This window comes from Rhinatrema bivittatum, chromosome 4 (assembly GCF_901001135.1).
Source record: "Rhinatrema bivittatum chromosome 4, aRhiBiv1.1, whole genome shotgun sequence".
Classification (NCBI taxonomy): Eukaryota; Metazoa; Chordata; class Amphibia; order Gymnophiona; family Rhinatrematidae; genus Rhinatrema; species Rhinatrema bivittatum.
The window spans coordinates 42,782,215-42,800,746 of NC_042618.1; the positions used below are offsets into that span (position 1 = coordinate 42,782,215).

At 45.8% G+C, this 18,532-nt stretch overlaps 1 protein-coding gene across 2 annotated transcripts in view; it reads left to right on the forward strand.

Annotated features, from left to right (window-relative positions):
• The window catches only part of TDRD9 (tudor domain containing 9), a 292,409-nt gene that overhangs the window by 89,341 nt on the left and 184,536 nt on the right, over positions 1 to 18,532 (forward strand). For both annotated transcript variants that reach the window (XM_029598050.1, XM_029598051.1), the window contains exons 8-11: positions 6,091 to 6,191; positions 13,381 to 13,442; positions 17,607 to 17,661; positions 17,906 to 17,990. In XM_029598050.1, the coding sequence (XP_029453910.1) occupies positions 6,091 to 6,191; positions 13,381 to 13,442; positions 17,607 to 17,661; positions 17,906 to 17,990 (303 nt within the window). The remainder of the gene's footprint in view (positions 1 to 6,090; positions 6,192 to 13,380; positions 13,443 to 17,606; positions 17,662 to 17,905; positions 17,991 to 18,532) is intronic.

The following is an 18,532-nucleotide window of genomic DNA, read 5'->3' on the forward strand; positions in this document are numbered from 1 at the left end:
TGTCTGAATTGGTTCCCTTCCAATTGCAGACTGAACAGGATGATAGGCACCAGATGATGGAGTTGCTCCAATTCCTGGATACTCCCAAGGTAATAACCCCTATTCCTATCCACCAGGTTCTTCTGGATCTCCCGAAGAAGAACTGGAAACATCCTTGCTCCATTCCTCCAGTCCACAGGAAAGCTGACACTACCTGTTTGGTGCAGTCAGCTCCAGGTTTTCAGAAATCACAATTGGATCACCACTCTGTAGTGGTGGAGTCTGCGCAGAAGAGAGCAAAGAGGTCAAAGCCTCACTCTTCTGTTCCCCTTCGCAAGGAACAGAAGTTCCTAGATGCCATTGGTCGCAGAGTCTTCCAAGGGTCCATGCTCTTCTCCCGGATTGCCACCTATCAGCTCTATATGACCCAATATAACAGGGTCATTTTTAAGCAGATACAAGACTTGTCGGACTCCCTGCCTCAGCAATTTCAAGAACAGCTCCAAACCCTAGTAAACAAGGGTTTTGAGGCAGGCAAGCATGAGATCAGAGCATCTTATGACATCTTTGATACTTCTACTAGAGTATCTGCAGCTGCTATTTTGGTGAAAAGGTGGGCCTGGCTCAAGTCTTCTGACCTTCGCCCTGAAGTAGAAGACAGGTTATCCGACTTGCCTTGTGTCTGAGATAATCTGTTTGGCGAACAGATTCAACGAACGGTGGCGGAACTAAAGGACCATCATGAGACCCTAAGACAGCTCTCTCTGATGCCTTCTGACTATTCTTCTAAACAGCCCTTCAGGAAGGACTCTAAAAAGTCCTTCTTCCGCCCGAAGAAGTCCTACCCGCCACCAATCAGATCCCATGCCACGAGACCTTTTCAAAAAGCACAGTCTCGTCAAACACGTAAACAAAAGCCACAAGCAGCTCCTCAACCAGGGCCTGCTTCAGGTTTTTGACTTCCACCTAGAGAGCAGCAGCCAGATCCCACTGCCTCACATACCAGTGGGAGGTCGATTGTGCCACTTCCACAACATATGGCACTCGATCACCTCAAATCAATGGGTATTGGCAATAATTGCTCAGGGTTGCCATCTGAACTTTCTCTCTGTGCCTCCGGACTCCCCACCTCTGCCAATGTGGAGAACATCCGATCACTCCATTCTTCTGGATCAAGAGGTCTCCCTCCTTCTCCAGTCCAACACAATAGAACACGTACCCTACTTCTCAGCACGGCCTAGGGTTCTATTCCCAGTACTTTCTAATCCCCAAAAAATCGGGAGGCGTTCGTCCTATTCTGGACCTACGGGCCCTCAACAAGTACCTCCTGCAAGAAAAGTTCAAGATGGTCACCTTGGGCTCGCTTCTTCCTCTTCTACAAAGAGGAGACTGGCTCTGCTCTCTGGACCTCCAGAATGCATACACTCATTTTGCGATAACTCCATCTTATCATAAATACCTGAGGTTTCTAGTAGGCCCCAAGCACTATCAATACAGAGTGCTTCCATTCGGCCTAGCGTCTGCGCCACGAATCTTCACAAAATGCCTCGTAGTCGTTGCAGCCTTCCTCAAGACTCAAGGTGTTCACGTCTACCCCTATCTGGACAACTGGTTAGTCGGGGCTCCCACTCAGCAAGCTGCTCTGTCATCCCTCAATCTAACCTTACACACCTTAATTTCATTAGAATTTCTAGTCAACTAGGACATATCTTATTTAGTCCCATCTCAAACCTTGTCGTTCATTGGGGCAGACTTGGACACCTTGCAGGCAAAAGCTTTCCTGCCTCGACAGCAAGCACTAACTCTCGTGTCTCTTGCTCACCAGCTGCAGTCTCAGCATTCTGCAACTGCACGCCGATTTCTCATCCTCCTGGGACACATGGCGTCCTCAGTCCACGTCACACCAATGGCCCACTTGGCCATGAGACTCGTGCACTGGACTCTAAGGTCATAATGGACTCAATCCATTCAGCCTCTGTTGACCGTTGTCCACGTTACTCGCCTGGTGGAAAAATCAGATCAATCTCCTCCAGGGTTTGCCCTTCCAGGCTCCAGGCCCTCAAGTCACGCTCACCACCGCTTCCAACCTCGGCTGGGGAGCCCATGTAGCCAATCTGCAAACACAAGGATCTTGGTCTTCAGAGGAAGCCAAACACCAAATAAATTTCCTGGAACTTCGAGCAATCAGATATGCTCTCAGGGCTTTTCAGGATTGCTTCTCAAATCAAGTCATCCTGATTCAGACAGACAACCAGGTGGCCATGTGGTACATCAACAAACAGGGAGGCACAGACTCCTACCTTCTGTGTCAGGCAGCTGCACAGATTTGGGTGGAAGCTCTCTCCCATTCGCTGTACCTCAGGGGCACCTACTTACCGGGAGTGGACAGTGTGTTGGTAGACAAGCTGAGTCGTGTCTTTCAACCGCACGCGTGGTCTCTTAACCCCTCTGTACCGAAGTCCATCTTCCGACAATGGGGATCTCCTCTGATAGACCTCTTCGTTTCCTCAAAACCGCAAAATAGAGAACTACTGCTCTCTCATTCGCAGCAAACGCTCTCAGCCCAGAGACTCATTCTCCCTCTCATGGGCAACCGGTCTGCTCTATGCATTCCCTCCACTTCCTCTTCTCTCAGACTCTCGTGAAGTTACGTCAGGACAAGGGAACCATGATCCTGATAGCACCTCACTGGCCACGCCAAGTGTGGTTTCCAATACTTCAGGATCTCTCCATTCATAGGCGCATTCCCTTAGGGACGGACCCATTTCTGATCACTCAAAACGACGGGTGCTTACACCTTGTCCCTGATAGCATGGATGTTGAAAGCTTAATCCTTCAGCCACTTAACCTTTCTGAACCAGTTTCCCGTGTCTTGATTGCTTCACGGAAGCCTTCCACGAGGAAATCTTACTCTTACAAATGGAAAAGGTTCACGTCATGGTAATCTTCTCAGTCCCTTGACCTCTTTTCCTTTCCAATCCCGAAGTTTCTTTACTATCTCTGGCATTTATCAGTCAGGTCTACTGACTTCCATCAGAATGCATGTCAGTGCGGTAGCCACCTTCCATAAAGGTGTCAGATGTCCCTATATCAGTACACCCCCTTGTAACATGTTTTTTGAAGGGCTTGCTCCACATCAAGCCTCCACTACGTCCCCCGGCCCCCTCTTGGGACCTTAATCTGGTTTGGGGTCGGCTCATGAAACCTCCATTCGAGCCTCTTCACTCTTGTGAACTTCGATATCTCACATGGAAAGTGAGCCCAGGCATCCTAATGACATTTAATGTGGACATATGCAAAGTGATGCATATAGGGAAGAGCAACCCAAATTATAGTCACACAATGCAAGGTTCCACTTTGGGAATAAACACCCTGGAAAAGGATCTAGGTGTCATCATGGATAATGTGTGGAGGTGGCTAAGAAAGCGAACAATGTTAGGAATGGAGAATAAAACAGAGTATCATAATGCCTCTGTATCACTACATGGTGCAACCACACCTTGAGTAGTGTGTGCAGTTCTAGTCACGGCATCTTAAAAAAAAAAAAAAAAAAAAAAAAAGACATAGCACAAATAGAAAATGACTGCTAGTAAAAAGCTTTAAATATTTTTTATGCTTTCTAATTTGGGAGTTCTTTCTATTCTGATGTAATAAAATCTGTGTTTTTTACTTTTCTCTCGCAGTGGTTTTCAGTGCTCCTTTTAAGTAGTTATTTAGGTTCTCAAAGGACAAGCAGGATGGTAGTCCTTGCACATAGGTGACGACATCAGATGGAGCCTGATGTGGAAAACTTTGACTAGGCACACTGTGCTTAGTGTGCCCTATACCACGTGCGTCCAAGTGGGAGCCTTTTTCAGTTTCTTCTTTTTCCGCGTAGCTGTGAGCGTTGCAGTTGACTGAGCTCCTAAAAACGTTGGTTTTTTGGCCTAATGGAAAAAATTTTTTTCATGGTTTCACAATTTTTTTTTCTCTGTCCCATTGCCTGGTTCCTCTCTGTGCCTTCCTGTTGTGTCTCCAGTCAGGGTTTTCGAGTTCCTCGAATAAGTTTACTTTCACGGTCGATGCCTCTGTGCCCTCTGGTTATTGATGCCTGCTGCCACCGTTCTGTCCTTACAGCCCTTTTGTTTCACTCTGTCATGGCCAAGTCTGGTTTGCTGGTGCCCATGGACCATGTTGATCACCAGTCCTCATGAGGTCTGCATCCTTTGTCTGGGGGCATCACATGACATCCAGGATTGCCACTTGTGTGACCAGATGACCTCGAAGGGACGTTGGCTTCAAATTGGAAAGTTGTAGCCCCTCTTTGGGTCGAAGAAGTCAGACGCGTTGCCATCAACAGCATCAGCTTCTAAGGACCTTGGAGCTGCACTAGTGGATACTCTGCCATCAACATCTGCGGGACCGTCTGTTCTGACGAGGTCGCTGGTGGATAGGGGTGCCAGAGACTAACCACTGTCTATCTCCTCCAGATCGAGAATGCCAGGTTCATAGTCATCGATCTCGGCACTGAGGAAAGTCCAGGTTTAGCATCAGGGGGAAGCCTAAGAAGCATCGGCACCAGTCCTTGCCAATGCATGGTACCGGGCACAGGCATGCCCTCAAAGAGACCCCGTGGCGAGGAGTGCCAGTTCTCCATTGATGCCTGGGGTCCATGAAGGTCTCCACTGGTCTCAGGCATCAGAGACTGAAGAGGGTCCTCACATGGATGCACGGTTAGGGCATGCTGAGCATGCTCAGTGTGCCTACTCAGTTTCTAGAAACTTTGACATAAGTTTTCCGCATTGGGCTCAATCTGATGTTGTCACCATGTGTGAGAACTAACTTCTGTTCTCCTTGGAGAACACCTGTTACAGGTAAGCAACTCTGCTATCTTTAGTCTCAAATGCATTTTACCATTTGAAAGCTAAAGGTTCAGTAACTGATCCAAAGCAGCTTTGTTAAATCAGGTATTGCAGTTGGTTGTATCTGGGTATAACGTATTCTGATTTTCTTGGTAATTCAAGTTTTTGCAGTGTAGCTGTGATACCATTTATTTGATGTTTGGATTGCCATTTTTTTGTGTTATTCTTTGATAAAGCTTATGTTTTCACTTTTGTCTCTGTCCATCCTGTCTCTGATATTGATGTCACAGATGGGCAGAGAAAAGCGCAAACAGAAATATTGGTGCGCCTCAGCGGAAGAGAGGAAAGAAGTGTAGCCCTAACAGCTAAAGGAAATAATTCGCATGGGTCAAAGAATGTGGGCCCCTGGAGATTCTGGGTCCTGCCCACCCACCCACCAATGTAAAGAAGCAGTGGTGGCTGGAAGAGGAAGGCTGCAGACTTTTCTTCCGTGTTTAGGGTAGTGTGTGGTCATTCATTTAATTTATTTATTTTTGTTTTTTTGCCTGCCAGTTTTTCTGTTCTCTCAGTTGGAACCAGTCTTTGTGGGATTATGGTTCCATGAGCTTTCGTTTGCAACTAGATGGGGTTTTCCCAACTGCTTCACCCCTCTCTCTCCCAGTTTTCCTCTCAATTTGGCCCAGCTATCTCCGTGACATTTCTTGCTGTATTGGTGGGATTGCAAGCAGGAACCTGGCTAACATGGACATAGTCTCGCCAATGGGTGCTGCTGTTGAACGACGACTGAAACTCCCTCACAGCAACCCCAGTCCTGGCTGGCCCAAGGTGCCAAGTCAGACTCTCAACTGAATAGCTATGCCTGGCTCAAACCATTCTCTTGGCCTAGCTGAGTATATGGACCAGCTGTGGGTCTAGGCACTATACCTTTGGATATTTATCTGTTGAAAACAAAGTAGCGCATAAGTCCAGTCTAGCAATAGTGCTTTGGAGGAGCTGGTCCAAAATGTATTTAGAATTTGTCTTACCTATGGGTTACAGTATAACATACATAATAAAATTAAACAGAACAGACAAAACTTTTGGTTCCAGAATCTTTATTTTCTAAATGTGCAGTAGTAACTAGGATAATCTGGGAATACCAAAACTGTATGAACTTTTTTGCTTGTATGAAAATAGGTAAAGTAACTTTTTTTTTTTTTAATGCCTTTAAAACAAATTTTAATATATTGTGTGTGTATATGTTTTGACCTTACATATCTGCTTTATACAGGTTCCAGCTCAATACTTTGAAGAGCCAGTGATTTCTAAAGAAATGTACGAGGTTGCAGTCTCCTTGATCCAGTTGTTCGATGATTTGGAAAAGGAGAAAGAGTAAGGATGGTGATATGATGCATATCGAGGGAAGAAGAGCTTAAAGCTTTTCAGAAATTTCTGTATTTGTAAATCAGATTTGGGGACCCCTGCCTTATCATCGAGGGCTGCAAAACTAGTCTGTACGTGCTTGTGATATATTTGTGTTCAATGGAGGCAAGGCATGCAAATATCTCATATATGTCCACTTTGGAAATCCTGAAAATTGGACCAGCTTGTGGTCCTCGAGGCCCAGATTTTGGGACCCCTGATCAGACATGTGTGAGGTGTTTGTATCAGTTGATTACAGTATGGTAACAGGGTGCTTGTTCTCTGACCAGCATTATGAAACGAAGTTCCATCCTCTATTTCAGCTGCTGTCTTTAGTGGTACTGTAGACAGCTTGGTGCTCTTGATATTAGCACTGCTCTTCAGAGCTGTTTCTCAACCCGGTTCATGAGTAACCCCTACCCAGTTTGATTTTCAAGATACCCACAATGAATATGCGTGAGAGAGATTTGCATATGCTGCCTTCATTGTATGCAGATTTCTCTCATGCGTATTCATTATGCATATCTTGAAAATCAGACTGGCTAGGGCTTACTTGAGGATGGATTGGAGGACCAGTGCCTTAAAGTGCAGCTATTACTTTGCTTTAGAAAGCAGCTATCAGTATGTTTGTGGCAGCAGTACAGTGTCGGGGATTATCTTGTTTCGTTAGTGCAATTTTCTACAAATATCCTGAGGAGACCTCCATGCGTTAGATGTCTAATCCTTTTCATACCCCAGATTAGTCCATACGCATGGGTTTTGTTCCCCTACACAGATGGAGACAGAAGAAAAGCTTTACTGACATTGCACTACTTACGCTAGCATGCCACTTGCAGCCCCTCAGTATTTCTCTGCCTCCAGTAGATGGCAGAGGTGCAAAACCTGCATTCTGGAGTGGGAAAAAAAAATTCACAAGAAGATTGTGTACTTCCTGGGGTGTTAGGCCCTGGGAGGGATTATTCCCTGGGTTGGCTTGCCTCAGTTTCATAGTAATGAGGACATTAAAAGCCAGTAGTCTGGCTCCCTCTTTGGTCCAGTCAGCCTTCACTCCTCCCTCCCAGGATGCCAGGACTCAGCAGGGGAAAGTACAAGTGTGTTTGTTTTTCTTGGCTGATAAAGCACTTAAAAAAAAAAAAAAAAAAAAAAAAAATAGAGAGAAAAATAGAGAGAAAAATAGAGAGAAAAATAGACAGGCACTGGATTGGAAAGCCCGGGAGAGAGTTGTCAGCTCAGGAGAGGTTGCAGTGAGGCTGCTCATACTGTCTCAGGACAGCCGAAGATAGGCATGTTTTTACTGCTGCTGACGATAGAGCGTTAGCTCACGTAGGCAGCATGGCAATATCTGGCTGGAAAGGCGATACCAGGGGCTCTGGCTGTGTCTGCAAAGGAGAGGATGGCCTGCATGGCAGAAGCTAGTAAGGTCTCTCCTGTGCAGCGCGGGAATGTTGGCCATTTTGGAGTTCTCTCCCGTGTTGTAGGAGTGGGGGGGGGGGGGGGGGATATATGCTCCTTCTGAGTTATTTCCTGCCCTGCTTGATCAGGATGGTGCCCAAGAAGCCTTTGAAAATTCTAGGAGTCCCCTGGGGGAAGCCCAGATTCAGAGGAGACCTTTTCTACTGAGTGTGTGTGCTATTAATACACAGGGCCTTGCTTGGAAGGGACTGGCTAGTAAGCGGGTCTGCTCACTGAGTCCTCCTTGGCCCAGGAAATCATAGAAGGTGGTCTTTTGAGTGGGTCTAATGGATACCTAAGTACTTCGGTATGGGGAGAGTGGGCCTCGGGGTTTCAGAATACTAGAGTGCTCAGCACAGGACAGGAGTCCTCTGTCAGAGCTTCTGGGGGGACAAGGATGGAGGCAAGGATCCTTCAGGTCTGGAAGTCCCAGGATTGGAAGATGTCCCCATGATGATTAGGCTCTTCGGGAAGGAGCAGCTGTTACCTCTGATTCCCCAGGTTTTTAAGTAATTAGGAATTAAGGAGATGACAGGAAAAGTCGGATCATGAGAGAGTGGACCCGGTTATGGAAGGTCTTCAGGGTCCGGCGAAAGCCTTTCCCTCCCAACAGTCGATGAAAAAAGCTAGTCACAAGGAAGTGGGATACTCTGGAGGCTCCGGGAATCTTTCATGGTGTTTCCAGTGAAGAGCAACTGGAGTGATAATGCCCGTGCTATCGGGGGAATGGGAGCACGGAAGATACTTCCACAACTTTGTGGTTCTGAAGAAGGAAGGGGCCTCAATCTATTCTAGACCTTCAGAAAGAACACTGTTCTATGAGTGCCTCGTTTTTAGTTGGGAAAACTCACGATCCGGGATTGCAACCATTCGCAAAGGGGGAGCTCTTGGTTTCTTTATACCTCTTGGAAGCACATCAACATAGTCCTATAGGGCAGGAACATCGGAGGTTTCTGTGGTTCATTGTACTAGGGTAACATTTTAGTTTTGAGTACTCCATTTGGGCTTGCAACAGGGCTGTGGACATTTCCCAAGGTAATGGTGGTTGTAGTCATAGCGCTGCGGCGAGCAGGCATTTTAGTGCAACCCTTTTTTGGGGGGTGGGGGCCTGACTTTTCCAGGCAAAATCAAGGAAGCTCCATCAATGCTCTGTGCACAGACTGATGCAACTGTTGCTGTCTCTTGACCGGGTGGTCAATATAGCAAGGAGTCACTTGATTCCTACCCAGTCGGCACTGGAATACCTGGGAACCTGTTTTAATATTACCCTCAGCAATGTGTGGATTACAGTGGAGAGAGTGGAGAAGTTGTGGATTGAAGTCCGCAGATTGTTACATCTGTTAGTTCCAGAACCATGGTGTATTTGCAGAACTGGGTTGTATGGCATGGCATCTATGCTCAATCTAGTTCTCTGAGCATTTGCTTCTGTACTGCTGGAATCCTCAGTCTGAGTTTTCAGCATCTGCTACCCTTAAAAGGGGAAATCCAGGTCTAGTCTCTCCTGATGGCTTTCCCAATCTGAAGATGGGAGTGGAATTGGAAATCTGAGTGGGTAGCGGTGACCACCAATGCCAGCCTGAAGGGCTGGGGGATCCATCTGCCAGGAGCAAACTGTGCAGGATCGGTGGTAGGTGGTAGACATGTCATGTTCTATCAATCATTTGGAAACGAGAGCAGTTTACCAAGCATTCTTCTTTCTTCCACATTTGCACAGCTGAGTGGTGAGAGTTCTGGCTGACAGTGCAATGATGGTGGCTTATATCATCTACCCGGGAGGAACCAGGAGCCAAATGGTGTGTCAAGGGGCCCAGGAGCTGTTTTTGTTGGGCAGAACAATGCCGGGCAGCTCGGACGGCATCTAGGTAGCCGGAGTAGAGAACGTTCAGACAGACTTTCTCAGCCGCAATGAGAACTTGCAGACAAGAGTGATCAATCTTTTTCGGTCCGGGTGGGGTGTTCCTCAGCTGGACTTGATGCCCAATAGTGGCAAATCTTCAGTCTTAGAAGTGGGGCACTATAGGGTTCAACAATCTGGTGTTTCCATGGCCCCATGGGATTCTGCTCTACGTGTTTCCTCTTTGGCCCCTGGTGGGAAGAATACTAAAGTGTATCCGAAAAAGGGAAATTTTGTAGCTCCAGCTTGGCTGAGCTGCCCACGGATCTGGTAAATCTGGCAGTGGACGGACCCCATAGCCTTGGACATCTACCGTGTCTGCTCCATCAAGGTCAAATTTGTTTTAATCAGGTGGCTCATCTTGGTCTCTCAGCTTGACATTGGAGGAGCTCTTCAGAGGAGATCATTTGATCTCATTACAGATTCTATGGCTTATGTCTGGATGTGAAGGAAGTTTGAGACTGGGTGGCGGGGGAGGAATTCCTTCTTTTGGGTATCTGTGTCTAGTATGTTAGCCTTTCTGCAAGTTGGGCTAGCAAAAAAGCTGTCTATTCATTGCAGATCCAGGTGGCAGCCCTGGGCTGTTATGGTTTCGAGGTGTTTGAGTGGATTCTTGAGTACTGTGGGAGATGACCTTGCCCACGGGGAGGAGCCCCGTGGGGAGCCACAGTACTGGGCTAGACTCAGGACGCACAAACACAGAATTAGATCTTTTATTGTACAGCTGATGTGTTCCACCAGAGGTGGCAGTAGTGAGGTGATCCAGGGACCCTCGGCAGAGGGAACCCGTCTCACCAAGATGGTAAAGGGATATCTGGGTGTAGGTTTCCCAGCACAGCAGAGCTGTAGATGACACAGACTGAGAATTAGATTACTCACTAGATGGAAGCTGTAAGGTTGATACCATCAGGCAGAAGTAGATGGTAAAAGGCACCGAGGTAGGGAGAGCAGGCCGTTGAGGAGCGAGTACCTGATCCCAGTAAGGCACCTGAAAGAAAGCAGAGGGCCCCTGAGGAGCGGGTACCCAGGTTAGAGTATACCCCGAAGGGCAGAGAGGGCTTCCAGCGGCAGCAAGGAAGTGGCAGAGTAGCTTAGACCAGACGAGTCCAATCCTTGTTAACTCGACGAGCTAGCAAACGAGTGTAGGCTAAATACCCGGATGGTGTGATGTCACTCTAGGGGGATGCCCCCGAGGTTCCCACCATGACGTGGATAAAGATATGGGTGGTGTGCGCACCGTAGGAGGCCCTTAGGAGAAACATGGCGTGAGGCTTTGCCATAGCCGTTCCGGGGACGCCAGAGGACGTGGCTTGCAGACGCGGCGGCAGCCATCTTCCCAAGGCTGGCGGGGAGAGCAGAGAAAAAGGTGAGGCACAAGGGTCGAAGCCGTCTGAGACCGGACGCAACAGGCTGTTTTTCAAGGGAAAGTACAGGGGATGCCTCTGGCTTTGCATCTGGATATAGTCCCTTTTTTTTTTTCTTTTTTTTTTTTAAAAGGAGTGAAGCGTTGTCCACTGATGCAGTGTTTCCTTCATGGAACCTGACATTCTCTGTGGTCCTCCGTTTCAGCTGCTACAGCCTGCATTCTCGAAGGATCTTACCCTGAAGATGTTTTATTCTGGTGCTGATTTGTTCCGCTAAAAGGATTTTGAAACTTCAGGTATCGTTTTGAAGGGATCCCTTCCTGAAGATTTTAGTGCAGGGGATGTCACTGAGGGCAGTGCCTTCGTTTTTGCCAAAGGCGGTATTCTCTTTCCACCTCAGTCACACGGTAGATCTTCCAGCATTTTAAATGTGGATGTTTTGAGGCTGCATTTGTTGGAGGTAAGGTGGACGCTGTTGCAATTTTGAAGGTTTTAGTACTATTTGGTGCATCCAAAGGGAGCAAGGCTTCTAAGGTGACCATTGCATGATGGTTAAAGGAGGCTACAGTCTCATCCTATATTTGTAAGGGGGGGGGGGGCGGTTGGAGGCCCATTCTATCAGGGTACAGGCGGCATATTAGGTTAATTGTCAGATGATTTTCCAACAGGAAACTTTGTAGAGCGGCGACTTGGTCTTCACTACACACACTTTCACAAAGCATTGACGCGTAGATGTTCATGTGCCGGACTTGGCCTGCTTTGAGGAGAGTGTCCTGCGAGTGGGTCTTTCAGGTTCCCGCCCTGATTTCTGGGGTATGACCAGGAAAGGGAAATTGGTTCTTACCAGCCAATTTTCATTCCTGGAGTACCACAGATCAGCCCAGAGCCCCCTCCCTTTTATGTTATGAAAGACCACTCTGTTCTGAGTATTAATAAGAAGTTGTAGAGCTGGGAATTTTCAGGCTGTTATTGAGTGTTGGGCCTCAAGTTGGAGGTCCTCCTTTTTCCCTGCTTAGCTTGGGTAGGGGGGTTGTTGGTTAATTAATCTCATCTTGGCTTGGGTGCAGGTCATACTGAGGGACTGCAAATGGTATGCTAGCATAAGTAGTGCAATGTCAGTAAAGCTTTTCTTCTCTGTCTCAATCGGCTGGTAGGGGAGCAAAACCCATGCGTCTGACCTGATCTGTGGCGGTCTAGGAACAAAAATTAGCAGTTTTCCTTTATGTAAGAGACTGATCATTGCCTCTCGGTCATACAGAACATAAATTGCTACCATGTGACATCTGGCAGCTATCTTTACTACCTGGCCTATTTATGCTTACAAAACACATTTTTCAGTTGTGCCTCAGTAGAGTGGCTACAGCCATTGTCAGTTGCAAAACATGGAGAGCCTTCCAAAGGGGTAGCTGGGTTGGTCTGTGGAAGCAAAAACAAAACCGTGGCTGGTGTCTCCTTAGACTAATATTTATTGAGATGTAAGCTTTGGAGCAAAAGTTTTTGGTCTCCTAAATAAAAGCAAATTTTCAGGTGAAGTTTGGCACCTACATTTTTGGCTGAAAATTCTACTAAATTTACCATCTAAAATTTAGGTTTCTAAATTTAGACCTGCGGTTCATTGACCTAGATCGGGGTGGCCAACTCCTATCCTGAGAACTACAAACAGATCAGGTTTTCAGGATATCTACAGTGAGTTTACATACAATGGAAGCAATGCATATCTGTCTTATGCACTTTATTTCAGATATCCTGAAAACTTGGCCTGTTTGTAGCCATCCCTGAACTAGATTTAAATGATTCAGGGCCCAGTAGCAGTAGTTTCCTAACTTTTTTTTTTTTTTTTTTTCCTCCACTCCCGTAGAAGATTTTTTGATGCCTATTGAAAATAGGCGCGGAGGTTTAACTGCTCACCTCTCATCAGTTTTCAGCGGCGCTGATCCAAGGCTCCCAAACCCTTTCTGAAAATTAACCCCTATTGTTCAACTACTTCATCAGTATGCAGATGGAAACCCCCCCCCCCCCCCCACACACTCACACTCACACTGGAGTAAAGCTCCACAGCAGTCCTGCTCGGAATGTAATTTCAAAAACTAGATATTTTCTGTCCTGTTGCCACGTCTCCATTTTAAAAATAAATACGAAATACATGCTGTTTAAATAACTGTTTTTTATAGAGAATTTGAATGTTCCTGGAAGGCAATCGAGATGCGTGCAGTCCTTGTTCTGACACGATTGTGTGCGCCAAAGATCCGGTCTGCTTTCAGCTGTGTTCATAGTTAAGAAGGGGAATGTTACTTTGGATGATGTTTCATGTCCTGTTTCTTCAAAGTTAACTAGAATGGCAATTACTTGGAAATTGTGGTTTTTCCTGTCAGCCAGCTTACAGTTATTGTACAGTAACATACCGGAGGGGAGCAGTGGCAGATTACTAAAGCGATTTATTTTTACATAGGAGCGAGAAGCAAAACAGGTGCAGCGTGGCACAGCCTAACAGTGTCTTGGTTTTCTTACCAGGTAAGATAACTCTTGTTAGCCCGATAATGACTGTGATTTCATTTGAAAAGCTTCCCAAAATAGCTTTCTCGATAGGTGGCTTAAAAGCATGAATGCTATTTCAATTTTCTAAAATAGCATAATGGAATTTAAATTCAGAAAGGAGATGCCGTCATTGTCACTGGGCTGGAAATTCTGGAGGGCTCCATTCATTGTAGATTAGATGAAGGGAAACCCCGTAGACTCTTGACTGTTGTGAAAGACCTCGTTGGTAGTGCTGCCTACTTGTATTTTATTGATGGAGATGGGATATAGTGCATTTAATGTACTGTCCAGCTAACTTGGGCCAGGATTCATCATTCTTCGCAGAACGATGAATCCTGCGAAAACGGGGGTGGTGGGCCTGCGAAAGCCCGCAGCCTTCGCACCCCAGCTGTACGATTTCAGGGGCTGTGGTGCGCCGGCTGCCGGCTTTCGCACTGAATAGCGCCACCGTGAAAGGTGGTGCTATTCGGTGCACTACTACCGACCAATAGTGTTCGTAACATTATTGCTGGCAGCGAAGACACCACAGACTCCTCCCCCTTCCCCTAATTTGCATGATATTGCATGCAGTATGGCCGTATCGCCTGTGATAAGCCTTTAGAAAATAACCCCATTGGAGAGCCACTTTTGTTTACTAGTAATGTCAATGAAATGTAATTTCTCACATGGTTTCCCTTAACTTGCTGCTTGTTGCCCCTTCCTGAAATGAAAGCAATGCTGCCTTGAGGGTGGTGGTGGTTCAACCCGGGGATGTGTGTGTAGAAGGGGAGGGGGGTGTTTCATGATCTGCGCTGCACAGGGTGGCTGTGGACTGGCCCTCCGTCCATTTTGCCCATATTTTGCTTTTTCTGGTTCTGAGGTCTCGTGATCTTAAATAGTCCTGGGGGAATTCTGTGCTTCTGCAGAGCGCAGAATTTATGCAGAATTCCCCCCTCCCCCCCCCCCCCCCCCCCCCCCCCCCCCCCGTGCAGAAATGTCTCACATTATCCACGTCACCAATTAGTTGCGTGGCTATTAATCAATTATACTTAGGGAATAGCCACTGCTATTAATTGCATCAGTAGCATGGGTTCTTCTTAGTGTTTGGGTAATTGCCAGGTTCTTATGGCCTGGATTGGCCACTGTTGGAAGCAGGATGCTGGGCTTGATGGACCCTTGGTCTGACCCAGCATGGCAATTTCTTATGTTCTCCCTGAATTGGTGGTTATAGGAGTCCAATCTCTTTGTAGGAGTAAGTTTCCAGCCTACACAATCCCAAATTATACTAACCACAGATGGGTTGGGGGCTCACGTCCACAATCTCCAGACCCAGGGTTTGTGGACCAAGGCGGAGTCGAAGCAATTTTCTAGAACTCCAGGCAATTCAATATGCCCTCTCTGCCTTTCAGGATTGCCTATCGAACAAAGTGGTCCTCATACAAACTGACAATCAGGTTGCAATGTGGTATCTAAACAAACAAGGGGGCACAGGCTTTTATCTACTATGTCAGGAGACTGCTCGGATCTGGGCCTGGGCGCTCTCCCATGCCATATTGCTGAGGGTGACTTACTTAGCAGGCGTGAACAATGTAATGGCGGACAAACTCAGCCGCACTTTTCATCCCCACGAATGGTCCCTGGACTCCATGGTAGCAGAACGCATATTTCACCAGTAGGGCCATCTGCAAGAAGACCTCTTTGCGTCTATACACAACCGCAAAGTAAAGACTTCCTACTCTCTGCACCGCAGCCACGAAGCTCCCCCACGGGATGCCTTTGCCCACTCGTGGTCAGTGGGTGTCCTCTATGCTTACCCTCCACTTCCACTCATCAGCAAGACTCTCTAGTGAAGTTATGGCAGGACAAGGGAACAATGATCCTCATAGACCCTCACTGGCCGCGACCTATCAGTTCAACATCCCATTCGCCTGGGCACAGACCCAATGCTAATAACTCAGAACAACTGTCTGTGTCATCCCAATGTCCTATCACTATCCCTGACAGCTTGGATGTTGAAAGCTTGACTTTGCAAGCTTTAAACCTATCCAACAGTGTTTCACAAGTTCCTCGTAGCTTCACAAAAGCCTTCTGCCAGAAGATCATATTGTGCAAAATGGAAAAGATTTTCCTCATGGTGCGAGACAAAGGAACTAGACCCTTTTTCCTGTTCCCTAGAAAAATTCCTGGACTACCTTTGGCATCTTTCGGAATCTGGATAAGACTTCCTCTATTCGAGTACATATTAGTGCTATCGCGGCTTATCACAAAGGTATCGACAACATCACGATATCAACACAACCACTTGTGGCTTGCTTCATGAGAGGTTTACGACACCTTAAACCTCCCCTACCTCCTCCAGTTCCTACCTGGGACCTTAATGATCTAGCACAACTTATGAAGCCTCCCTTTGAGCCTTTGCCTGCGAGCTTTGCCATCTCACTTAGGTGATCTTACTCGTAGCTATTACATTCGCTCGCAGAGTCAGTGAGTTACATGCATTAGTCACATATCCTCCTTACACTAGGTTCCTTCACGACCACACAGTGCTCCGTACTCACCCTAAATTCCTGCCAAAAGTAGTCTGAGTTTCATTTAAATCAGTGTATAACTCTTACAACTTCTTTTTCCCAGACCTCATTCACAACCAGGTGAGCGAGCTCTCCACTCCTTGGACTCAAACGTGCTCTTGCTTTTTATTTAGATCGTACTGCAGCCCACAGAACATCCACCCAATTATTTGTCTTTCGATAACAAAAGCACTATTCTCAGGAGTAGTTATAAACACAACTTCAGATGTGTTAATTGCTCTGACCAGCAAGATTCTAACAGAACAAAGGACTATCTAGAGAGTGAAGGTAAATGGGCCCCAGTTGGGAGAAGTAATCAGGGCAGTTCAGGGATAGTCACGTCATGCTGTTGCCATGACAACCTATGTAAATGATTCTTTGGACAGTTACGCAACTCTCTAGAATCTTCTACCATTGTACAATATTGAATGTTATCTATAAAAGAAGGGTCACTTTCTGTATAAAGGGAGATGCTGGTCAGTTTGTCAGAGAAAGGGCATCCATCATCCAGCATCTCCCAAGAATACTTATACTGATCAATAAACCAAATTATACTTTCTACAAAGTCTGTGTTCGTCTCCCTGGCCATGAGTGTTATTAAAAAATGGGCGTGGCGCTTAACAGAACCTGCCCGCCACACCGAGGATTTGGGTCTGTTTACATTTTCTTATTTTATTTTTCGCTCAAACTTTACTACAAACGAGACTGAAGGGGGACCCCTGCTGAATGCAGGGTTGGTATCATGCTGGGTATGCTCAGTGGTGCCAGTCAAAGTTCTAGAAACTTTGACAAAAGTGTTCCATGATTGGGCTCCATCCTGATGTCACCCACATGTGAGGACTAACATCCTGCTGTCCTGTGAGAACACCTGTTACAGGTAAGCAACTCTGCTTTCCACAGTTACATTGGCTATAAAGTTAGTGCCCTAGATGTGCAACATGAACTAAATAGCTGTCATCTTCTCACTGGGGCCAAGATCTCCTGCCTAAGTGTGCGTTTTTATGTTCTAAAATTGTCAAAGCACTCCTCTAAGCAGCTTTGTTTTGAGTGATCCATATTCAGTGAAACGTTCCAGTCTAATCAGGTAATCTATTCCAGGAACTCGAAAAACACAGTCAGGACCTTATCACTGTCATATGCTCCGTGTAGTTCCTTGTAGTCGTGACAATGACTTGCTCATTTAGTTATTGGGTAGAGGAGTTTGAAGTATGCTGAAGGTCACAAAGTGCTTCTTTACTTGCAAAACAGATGATAAATGAAACCAGGGATGGTCCTTCGTCTGATCGGCACACCCCCGGCATTCTAGGATTAGGCTGCAGACCTTTTAGGCACTGAACGAATGATGCATCAGAACTGCGGAGAATCAAACTATTGACCTGCAGTGACTGTGTCTTCTGCTTCTACTGTTGTGCTCTTTGTTGCTTTTATAAAACTGTCGTGCTCAGATCTGCAGTGTCGCAGCTAAAAACCCATGCAGAACATATTTAAATATAAACAAAGGGTTGGAGATATATATATATATATATATATATATATATTTTAAATTGTGGCAGGCAAAATGTGATTTTGGTTTAATTGTAGTTTGTTTCTCCAGGTTTGGCAGAGATAAATTTTATGCACGAACTTCTTACCAATATGGTTCTTAAGAGGTGAGTGCGTGAGATTGGTAGACCTTAAGTACTAAAATATGTATATGCTAATCCTGTTTATACACTTTTTTGCTTAAGTTCTTGACATTGTCTTCCCAGAATTATGATTTATAAAATTTGTACATGTTTTATAAAAACAGTGTTAACTTAAAGTTACTAGTATTATGTAGGAAGTGCATCTGTAGCTCTGAGGAAGTGATTTGATGTGGTGATCAGAGTTAAATTGAATAATGCAATCCCATAGGTTACATGTGTATCCCCTCCATTCAAGCATCACTCTGGAAGAACAGAACAATGTGTTTGTGACTCCAGTTACTGGTTACAGAAAGGTAAGCAGTGACTGGCATGCAGCTTGATGTTGGGGGGGGGGAAAAGGCTGCTTTGTTTAGCACTTTATAACCACATACACAAAAACAAACACAGTGACTTGACTGCCAGTTTAATAAAAGAATTTTGTGAAAACTTGCTTAACAAAAAAAAAAGTCTGGAGGATTGTAATTACTATATTTCTTATAAATGAAATAGAATATTGAAGTCTAAGCTATCTGATTGCCTAGAAAATTTGGCATTTAATTCCTTAGAATTGCTCCATTTTCATTGACTTGATTGTTCAGAATACTGTCAGTTTGTCAAAACTCCTAAAACAAATTTTTGCTTATGATGACAAAAATCCTCTTTGGAAATGTGACTCACTGTCAGTTAAAGGCCCCAAGAAAACCATTCCAAGCAGGTCACACATTGCCAGTAAATTCTCTCTCTTAGAGATTATTTCTCAGGTATCTCATTGATGGCTTCTTTGTTAGTTTTGGTGCAAAAAAAATATTAGAAACACAAACATGCTTTCTTGGATTCAAATACTGTCTTTGTATCC